Consider the following 11,081-nt stretch of genomic DNA (forward strand, 5'->3'; position numbering starts at 1 on the left):
TCGATTTACAAAAATATTAAGAAGAACCCTCCTTGGATAGATCTCGCGTACCAGTTCGTCTCACATAAAGCCCGCACTATGCGCCTGCACAAATGAACCGGCCGTGGAAGTACTCAAATTGCACTAGAAATAACTATGAGCGAATCAGCTATAAGTCCGACAGAGATACTCGTAAAATTTCATCGACAAAGGGAAACATTAAACATATTTGAAGATAAATTTACCTAGTGCGGGTCGAGTCGCAAGAAAGTTTGGTTCGCGGCAGCAATGCAACAAATAAAGCGGGTGTTTTACGAGAAAATAATATGGTGATCAGCATTTACTATCCTTCTAATACCAAAGACCTGTGCAATGTCCTCGTCTCTAGCTTGGCATTACATATGATCTACTTATGAGTACTTCTCCTACCTTGGCTGCTAGATTGATGAGTTAACTAAATATAATGCGTTTCAGTTATAACGTCTAGTTTATATATTAGGGAAGCATTAAGAAGAGTGGCGACAAATAAATGAAATTCGAAAATCAATTCCAGTCAACTACAATAAGCAAGTGTGGTATGTATTTTTCAGATGCAAGCAGTTGCAGGGTTCGTGCCATCATCCGACAAAGTTGTCCAGCTAGAGTTAGAAAAGGCCGTCGGAGGCATGCATATCAAGCTGTTATGCCACGCAGAAAGAATCTACAACTTCGTCCAGGCGGTTTTAAGTTCATTGTCAGTTCAGTAGAATGAATATTTGCCGTTGATATTTTGATTTCTGGCACCTTATTGTATTAGAGAAGAATAACCAGCGAACAAATGCTTCATGAGTACAAAAGAAGCCAATAACTTAGAGTTGCCTGGTTTGGTTTTATTCTTATTCAAGCTATTCCGAGTTTTATTTTCTGGCTGCAGTTTCAAGGAGCAAAAGAGAGCAGAGAGCCCAACATTGCTTCATCACCACACTCAAAAGAAGTCTAATTAGCCGACGGTTTCCCATCTCTCGGGGGCGTGTTCGCGTACTTCCACGAGGAGCGGACAAAGTGCTCACTGACTCTGTTGCCGGCAATGTCATCAATTGGCACAGCATCTGAGATCTCTTTCACGTCTTCCTCTGTAAGCTTCACTCTCAAGGAACCAACGTTGACATCGAGATTCTTGATTTTCGTTGTTCCTGCAGAAACCGCATAATTTCAAAACAGATATCCCAATTCATGTTATCTGTGTTAATGATGTCGTAAACATCTGATCCTTACCAGGTATAGGGACAACATCATCTCCTTGATGGAGAACCCATGCGAGTGCAAGCTGAATAGGGGTGCAGTTGTGCTTTTTTGCTAACTTCTCCATTCGAGCGTAAACAACCCTGTTTTTGTCCAAATTCCCTGCTTGAAACCTAGGAAATATCATTCCCTGAGAAATGAGGGAAACAAATTAGCGAGGATTAGTGAAGAAGCTTTAAGGACATCTAAGAGAGAAGAGCCCATTTAACCATTAACATACCAGAGAACTATTTGCAGGCACAGTTTCTGTGACTCCCTTGCCCCGAAGAACCCTTGACCGAGAGGGCTAAACGGAACGATGCCAATTCCGAGCTCCCTGAAAATTTTGAGAGGCGGGCTAAAAGATTTAGGAAGGAACAACATACAAAGCGAAAAGGCTGTTTTTTGGAAAGCAACTTAGGAAAGAATTTGAAGTCTCCTCTGATGGAGATGAACAACAATATACCTGCAGAGTGGGACAATTTCTTGCTCGATTTCGCGAGTCCAAAGCGACCACTCCATCTGTAAGGCCGTGATGGGATGAACTGCGTGCGCTCTCCGTATGGTGTCAGGGCTAGCTTCCGACAAGCCGATATACTTGACTTTTCCTTCTTCCACCAACTTCTTCAGTTCTCCCATCTGCGTTTTTTCAACACCAGTTGGTTTTATGAATTGCTGATCGCTAAAGCCCATTTAGAGCATCGAAAATCATACACGAGCAGGAAAAGTTGCTAAACAAACTTACAGTTTCCTCTATTGGGATTGATGTGTCAATTCGATGCACATAATAGAGGTCAATGTATTCAACACCAAGGCGTTCGAGGCTCGACTCACAACACGAACGGACATATTCTGGCGTCCCCTTGATCACAAGATTGTCCGCTTCAATTTTCACAATACCGAATTTGGTGGCTAGCTGCACCTCCTCCCGGGGCAACTTCTTCAATGCCTGCGTCAATGATATCATGAAGTTTCTCCAATAACCATAAAACTAAAATGTATCGGTCAAAAGATTAAATTACCAGTTTTTGTGGGTTTCGGTTTAATCACATTACCTTTCCAATAAGAATCTCATTGATTTTGGGTCCATATATATCTGACGTGTCGAAGAATGTTATCCCCTTGGCGAAGGCGTCGGTGATGATTGAAATGCCGACTTCCTCCGGGACAGGATCATTGTAAATACCCGTGAGTCCCATGCAGCCAAAACCCAACTTCGAAACCTGCAATTATTCAAAAACAACAGAAGAAGAAGAAGAAACCATTACTCATACATCTCGGCACGAAGCAGCTTAAATGAATCCGCAAGAATTTGAACAACAGGAGAAGTTTCAACACAAACCTCAAGACCCTGAGTTCCGAGTTTCACTCGCGGAATCTGAACCCCCTGATGCTCAGCCATCTTCGGATGATATCTTGAAGTTGCTACTTGCTGTATTTTCTGGTTTCGTGATCGTTATATTTCGTGCATATTTATAGGAAGGCGGCAAGGATAAAGAAAGGGAAACTTCAAATAATGAATAGTAACAGGTAGTCTGGAAGGCGGCGTTTGACTATGAGCGTAAGCAGACGTGTCTTGAGCTGTTGGATACTTGAGTTTTGCATCATCCAATATGTCACGAGCATTTCAATTTTTTAAAAAGTTTTTTTTTTTTTTAATTTCCCTCCGCCAAACTGCAGTCTTGACGCCACAATGCCATCTCGACAGTGGCCGGTGAGGGCGTTGCTACTAAACGTCGCTGGCTCACAATAGAAAAGGAAATCGAAAAATGAAAAAGAAGTTCCAAAATATTATTTAAAATTGTTTAAAAATTATACATATCAACGTTGACTATTTCATATAGGATAGTCGACATCCATCTCGGTGATTTCCGACTATAATTGATTGAAAATACTGCATTGGTAAATCATCAAGAAGTTCATAATCGTTGGCAAAATTAAAAAGTTCAAAACTTTTGCTTGGCTTCTTGCATGTTATAGTTGGATATTTGCTCAACAATAAGGTTAATTTAGTTTGTATTCACATTTAGCAACCAAAAAAAAAAAAAAAAAAAAAGAGCAAATACTATAGTATATATCATTGGCGTCCAGCTAAGAGGTAATATTATCAAAGGAAGAAGCTTTTGCTCTTACGAGGGCTTTTGCAGCCTATGTATTTAATATACAAGCACAACAAGCTCTATGAATGCATTTATTTTAACGTGTCGGTGTCTGCATGTCTCATACTTGCGATATTCTGTGTGTCTTTTTCTTCTTCGAGAAAAAAGAATACTTTTTAATTTGTTAACATCCGGCTTATCTTGAGATTCAGACGAGAACTGAAATTAAACATTTTAAAGACATCATATGTTATTTTTCATAGCTATAATAATATACTAGCTCCTCAATATTTGTCGGGGTGTGTGAGCAAAAGTCATGAAAGGGACTTGTGATGTATTGGGTGATGCAAACCTTGGAGGATCCAACAGCACGTGGAGACAATAGAGTCGTAGCGTGTCTGCTTATGTTGACGGTTCTAACCCCTCTTCTACGGGGCTCATTAGGTCAAACTGTATATTGTTTTAATATTCCACCGTATTGCGGCCATAGAACCGTCAAGGATAAGGAAATCAAACTAATTCATAAGCAAAGTGTGACATCCCCTTCTTCCCCCTCTTTTGTCTTCTTCTTCTCTCTTTCCTCCTTCTCTTCTCCCCACGTAATTTCTCTTCCCCCCTTCTGCCATCCTTCCCCCTTTCCCCTTTCCCCTTTCCCCTTTCTTTCTCTCTCTCTCTCTCTCTCTTTCTTTTCTCCCCTTTCCCCCTCACGTCACCTCTTGCAGCCCCTCTTTTTCTTTTTCTCTTCTTTTTCTCTCTCCCTCCCTCTTTCTTCTTCCCCCATGCGGGCCTGGGCGCGGCCCATCTTTCCTTTTCTTTTTGCCCTCACGCGACCACCAGCCCGGCCCATCCTCCTTTCCCGCTTAGCCCAGCCCGCGCACAGCCGGTCGTCTCCCTCCTACTGTCCTTCGCGCGACTACCTTCAAAGAATAGAAAGGATGAGCAACGACAGAGAGCAGGGGGATCGGTGGCAGGCGAGCGGCGTGATCCGCGGGTCCGGGGCAGTCCGGCCGGCAAGCTGGCAGCTGCAGAGGCCATGCGCGCCGGCCGGTTGCTCTAAAAGGGAAAGACAACGAGCACAAGAAAGAGAGAGAGAGTGAACCAGAGGGAGGAGGGAAGCTCGAGGGAGCAACTAGCCGTTGCCGGAGGCCCGTCCACCCGCCGTTCCCCACCACAACTCTTCCCCGAACGAGCTCAGCAGAAGAACTCCACAAACAGAGGAGGAAACACAGGGAGACATCCAGAGAGAGATCAAGAGGGAGAGAGGAGGAGAGATCGGGGAGAAGAGAGAGTTTAGAGGGCCGAGAACAAGAGAGCCTTAGCTAGCGACTCAGCCACACTCCACCATTGTCCGACGACCTCTCCCAGCCGGCGCCCTTGAGCCAAACCGGTAAGCCCCAACCTTCTTTTTGCCATATTTTCAAGCATACCTGGCCGGAGCTCGCGGCCGTTCGGCTCACCGAGCTCTAGCCATCGCCCGTCGTGAGCGTCCTGGTTTAGCTATCAAGAGTCTCAACGCGGATCCCGATCCTATTCAGGCCGGGAATCTTTTGTTTTGATAGAGTACTCCACCTGTTCGGTAAAATGTCTGAATGAGATCTAGTCTTGTTTCGTCGTTTTGGACCGGAGCACACGCGGCGGCTCTTGTGGCCATCGAGTCGCCTCCGGTCGGACAAGAGCTGAGCATTAGGCTCGGCTTGGTCAAGGCGGTGCCGTCATGCCTCGGTTGGACTCAGAAACGCGGCATCTTGCTACAGCACCACCTCCGTCGTCGCGACTGGTCCGTTGCGAAGCAGCAGGTAGCGAGATGGGTCAGCAGGCCAAACCCGATGTTGTCGCTGGACTATCGTCGTCGATGCCCTGTGTAGAATATCAGTCGGCGGCCAAAGAAGTGTTGGTGTTAAAGAGTTTTAGGGCCTGTTTGGTTGTGTTTCTTTTTTTTGTTTTTAAACACTTTTTCTGTTTTTTTGTTCTCGGAACAAAAAATGAACAACGCGTTTGGGTGCGTTTTGTTTTTTTGTTGTTTTTGTTCCCGAGGAACAAAAGAAAGTAAATAAGAAACACAAAATTTGTGTTTCTTATTTCGAAACACATTTGAGAAACACATTTTATTTTCTTCTTCTTTTTCTTCTTTTTTCTTCTTTTTCTTTCGCCGGTCGCCGGCCTCGCCATGGCCGGCGGCTCGCCCAGCCACGGCGAGGCTCGCCGCCCCCTCGCCGTCCCCGGCGAGGCCGAGGCTCGCCGTAGCCGGGCGAGGCCAACCTCGCGCCGGCCCGGGCGAGCTCGATCTCGCCCAGATCCGGCGAGGCCGAGCTCGCCCCAGTCGGCGAGCCTCGGCCTCGCCGGATCCGGGCGAGTCGGCGTCGCGCTCGGCGGTGGCCCGGCGAGGCCACGCCTCGCCGGCCGGCCGGGCGAGCTCGGCCTCACCGGATCTAGGCGAGCTCAAGCTCGCCCGGCTACGGCGAGCCTTGGCCTCCCGGGGGACGGCGAGGGGGCCGGCGAGCCTCGCCGTGGCTGGGCGAGGCCGCCGGCCAAAAGAAGAAAAAAGAAAAAAAGGAAAAATAAGAAAAAAATAGAAAAAATAAAATAAATAAAAAAATTATACAAATTTACCAAACGTGTTTCTGTTTATTTTTTATTTCCGGAACAAGTTTACCAAACGCGTTTTTTTGTTCAAAAATTGTTCCCCGGAACAGAAACACTTTTTTTTTTATTTCTATTCCCTGGAACAATTTTTAAACAGAAACGCAAACAAACGCACCCTTAGTTTCTAGAAATAAATTGCAGACGGAGGGAGACGTTCGTTGAAGAAGACGTTTAGTAGAGGAGTAGGGGAACGAGACCAAAGGGAAGAGGCAAATAAAAAACAAAAGAAAAAGCAAGAGAAAAAGTGCAGCCAATTTTTTTTTTTTTAAAAAAAAAAAAAAGAGAAAAAGAAAGCAAAAGTTGCTTCGGGAAGGAGAAAAAAAGTGGCAGAAAAAGAAATAGTGCAGAGAAGAAGACGAAATGGGGAAAAAAGAAAGAAAGAAAGAAAGAAAAAAAAATTTAAAAGATTAAAAAAAATTAAAAAATTAAAAAAATCTTTTTGTCCGAATCTGGGTCTAGGCCGGGTCAGCGGGTCGGATCGGGTTCATCCGGTCCGAACCCGCTCCCTCGAATATTATAATATAAAAAAATTAAAATCAAAATTAAAAATTTTAAAAAATTAAAAAAATTTTTAAAAAAATAATAAAATAATAATAAAATGCAAAAACTCCTCCAAAAATTCAAAAATTCAGAAAACATAAAAGTTCGAAATTTAAAAAAATTCAAAAAAATTGTAAAATCTAGTTTTTTGGGGAAATTTGAAAATTATTTTTTTATATAAAAACAGAAAAATCCAAAAAATTTGAAAAAATTAAAAGTCTTCAAAAAAGTTAAAATCAATCTCTTGGGTTATTTTCTCCTAAAAAATGGAAGTATTCCAATTTAGAATTATGCTTAAATCCGATTAAGCCTTTAGGGCTTTACCTTAGGGGTTTTAGTTGTCCTTGAAGACAAATACCTAATATTGCGCAATTTTGGTATATTAATTTTGACTTCCCTTTAGTCTAGTTAGGATTAGTATTTATCCTTTCTTTGATGTAAAATCTTTGCTCTCCCATGCAATTTATTTAAATGCTTTCATTGGTTGTTAATTGTTATTTTAATGATTGCGTACCCACATGATCATTTCACATGTCAGTGGATAAGTATAAAATCAATCTAAACTGCATGACAAAAATATTTTCTTTTAAAATGAACAAAAATTAGGTATCGAAAGAGCACTAATTTGTCAATTAGTGTAATCAAGTTCCCGACCCTAGATTCTCTGGTTGCATGGGAAGTGAGATACACTCTCATGCCTCACTTGATTTCTAGCCGAATCTAATAGGCTAATGACGACTTCTTTTTGCAAAATTCTCAAGAATACCCCAATGTCGCGAGAGGTATGGGTTTAGGAGAGCTCGTGCCTAATCATGGGCCTTAGGTCTGTCCCTTAGGTAATACCCCTAAATCTGTTCCCTCCCCCCAAGGATAGGTTGAGACAGCTTGACGACTCAACTAAGGAATTAGTTTAAATCTTAGAGGACTTAGACCTAAATCTATCTTGTTCAAAAAAATAAGTTTTGTTTGGCAGCGAGGATATCAAGTATGTCGCTAAAGTGAGTGTTAAATGTTTTTACAGTTGGGAGTTATAAAGGGAGGAGTGATTGTTAACCTCTTGTTTTGCAGGTGTGGAGTTGGGAATGGATGTTTATGTTTTGAATTTATGAAGTGCTGTTTGCCTATAAATTGTCATTCATGTGTTCCTTGCATTGCACTACACGATGGCACACACTACCTGCCGCTGAACCTGGGCCGCATAGTATCACCTAGGATGGTGTTAAGATGGATACTACTCCGACTACAATCATGTAGTACAAGTTGCGAATCTCGACTCTAAAATTTCTTTCATGATGTCAAATGTCCATACCCTCGTCTACAACCACGAGACATAAGTCGGTCATTTGACGAAGCCGAAGTCATGGGTAACACGACTTAGCCATGATCTTGTTGGTTTGGTCCGATGATCCTATTGCTCCATTTTGAGTTGTATAGAGTGAAAATTGAATCACATCTCATGTGCATGTCTATGTAATTAAAAAAAAAAAAAAAAAAAAAATTCGTCCCTCATTGTAAATATCATTCTTCTTTTTATTTGCTTTTTTTAATTCAATTTTCATCTTGAAATTTGCGGAAATCAATCGAAAGCCCTCGGTGATGTAGGCTTATGATTGAAAAAAATTGGCAATCACTTTTGATAAGTTATCATTGAATGCAAGTTCTAAACACTTTGATGTGGCCCTGTTGAACAAATGGTTTTGTTTAAATTTCTAATTATGGGCTCAAAACCGCATTAAAAAAGGTGTCAAAAAAATTTCAAATCAAGATTATGTATTGGGGCAAAAAAATTAAAATGTTAATATCATATTTTTGATCAAATTCTTTTTTCTCACATTCTCGGATTGAAATTCATATAATATTTTGTGTATAGATTTCTCAAAACAAAAGTTACTTCATTTGTGCAAGAGAAATCATAAATCAATCTTTAAAAATCAATGCCACTTTTGCATATAAAACTTTTAGAATAAGTGTGGACATTCGATTGATGACCGATGATCAATTTCCAATGATGTCTTCTCTTATGATAAAATTTTTGTGAAATACTAAAACCCCGTAATAGGGACCATGAGACATGTATCATCGCCTCAATTTTGTTATAAGAAGTGACCTCATTGAGAGATCATTTTCTCATTCACATACTAACATGGTTGTCTTCTTTGTAGGTTATGTTTAATGCTCCTTGACATTCTTGTGTTTGACCTCATAGAGAAGTGAATTCTAGAGTTATTACAAGAGTTGATTTTCTCTTATCTATACAAGAGTTATGTATTTTATCATTGTTTTTATTCTTGTTAAGAATCTTGTTTTTCATTTTGGGTTTTGATTGCGAATCCAATTGATGCTTTTGTAAATCATGCAACTCACATTTTTAAGTAATTAAATTCGAGTTCATAAAAAACATCATTCTTTAAAAAGCACTTGAAATATTTCAAATGGATCCTTGGAGCTGAATTTGTATATCTTAGCTTTGAAATGTTTTGAAGGAGGAGTTTCAAGAACCTGCATAAAATTTTATCTCTTCACTTAGTCACTTTCTCGAGTTGGTCCATAAATGATACTTTGATATGGTAAGGTTATAATTGTACCAGTAGGAACTTCTGGTATAACAACTCATTCGTTCATCAATTTTTGTTAAATAGGCAAAATAAAGGGATCATCTAAGATTGCCAATCACACCTTCTAAAGGACAAAAGTGTAGGCTCATGGAACTCGAGGAGCAAGAAGGCTTTGGTGGCACCAATCTTCTGTAGAGGCGGAACGATGTTGAATTCCATTCTGGGAAGTTTCTTTATTTTGAGATGTTTTAGGTGCCAAATTAGCCCATCGATCTCGCTCACTTTGCTTAATGAGACAAATGAAAGGAGTTGCCAAGCATCCAAACAAGGCGAATTCGAACAAAAAGTAAACTATATTAATTTCAATTATCCATTCTTGATACCATTTCTAACATGACTTCTTCTTCATTGTCAAGGAGACATCAAAAGTAACTAAGTTTTGTAACGTTTCAACAAACACGATGAAGCAATATTAAGTCACATTCATCTTAAACAAATAAAGATTCAAATGAAACAAATGAGCAATATTATCCCTTCCTCCATAAGAGATACCTTGGGATGTTGATCGCTCGACTTTAGAAAATGATGTATTTCATTCCTAAACTTGATTCTTTTCAGCATAAAAAATGATATATTCTTTTCTTTGGTACAAGATGGACTCAAATTGAACAAATATTTGTCAAATAAAGAGTGGGAGAGCAACGTTTGATTTAGAATAATCTCTCCTTCACCCACCAATGAAATGTGCTGGAACAACATTGTCAAATTCATCAAGAATGATGTATTGTTCCTCAATTGAACCTAATTAAGAATGGAGATAACTCGTTTCATCTCCCCTTCTTATAAGGTGATATAAAAAAAGTTACACATTAACCATAGAAGTGACGCTTTCTACCAAGGAATCAGGAAAACATCAAACACTTAAAAGCGAATGCAAGGAAAGGGTATTTTGTTGAGTTACCAAATACCCACGAAATTGGTGAATTCAAGAGATGTTAGCGCTCAAAGGATGAAAGTGAATGAAGGGCAATAATGTATCTTTTCCAACATTTCTATCCCTAAAGATTTTTGCACTAACATATTCTTTCACATTCTTTACAGGGTTATTAGGTTACCATGCCGCAGGTTAGTACCCTCATTCTCAAAATTTTAAAAAAAATAAACGGAGAATTTCCATTACAAAAAAGAACCATTTGTGCTTTTCTAAAGACAAGTACAAAAATGAATAATTGAGAAAACAAAAACTTTCTACAAGCTTTTTGAACATCATTTTTATCTCAAAATTGTTTTCTCGTTTTGAGGATTATTCATTTTAAATCAAAATTTCCTATGGAGATTAATCTATTCAGACGATCTCAGTAGAGTGAAATGGAGATGCTAACATGCCAAGCAGAGGATACTTAGGATGAGGAAAGGCAAGTCATTTCCAAACACATCCTTCAAACACTTTTGAGAGTTGAGTGAAAGGCGACATTCTCTTAGGACAAAGGATTCATTCGCATTGTGATAAAAGCTTTTTCTTCATCAATCTCAAGCATCAAGCTGACATCTTGCAACCCTTTTGGGTCGAATAAAGATATCTCTGTCAAGAACGATCCTATGTTGGGGTAGCATAGGAGGTTATAGTGATGTTGTGTAACGAAAGATTGAAAAATATTCTATTACTTTCACTCACATCAATTTTTTGACGATAGCTTCAGAGGAATTCTCATCAAAGCTCGACTTATCCCAAAGTGAAGAAGAGCATTTCCTTCTCTACCCAAACATTGATACCCATTGCTTTAACCAATTTGGGCCTGATTATTCATTTTTGAATCCCAAGCGATGATCATCTCCCTTCACTAGGGTAAGGCATAAGGATTGACCACATACAATTGGCATTTACGAGAAAACATGAAAAGCATCTCGAAAGTTATAAGAGCTCCAAGAGTTCAAAGAGCAAAAAGTTCGACAAACTAAGGGGCATGAAAAAGCAGTGTGCCTGATAAAAGTAAGGCCAATGCCC

At 40.2% G+C, this 11,081-nt stretch overlaps 1 protein-coding gene across 1 annotated transcript; it reads right to left on the bottom strand.

The window, feature by feature from the left end:
* Positions 1–680: 680 nt before the first annotated feature.
* Positions 681–2,670, bottom strand: LOC104415448 (probable aldo-keto reductase 1). The gene is given in 8 exon segments (XM_010026736.3): positions 681–1,151; positions 1,234–1,390; positions 1,481–1,524; positions 1,527–1,576; positions 1,706–1,878; positions 1,985–2,188; positions 2,295–2,462; positions 2,582–2,670. Coding segments are annotated over 8 exon segments (1,053 nt in total). The 5' UTR covers positions 2,642–2,670; the 3' UTR covers positions 681–954.
* Positions 2,671–11,081: the final 8,411 nt, after the last annotated feature.

The sequence above is a fragment of the Eucalyptus grandis genome, chromosome 8 (assembly GCF_016545825.1).
Source record: "Eucalyptus grandis isolate ANBG69807.140 chromosome 8, ASM1654582v1, whole genome shotgun sequence".
In the NCBI taxonomy this organism is placed as follows: domain Eukaryota; kingdom Viridiplantae; phylum Streptophyta; class Magnoliopsida; order Myrtales; family Myrtaceae; genus Eucalyptus; species Eucalyptus grandis.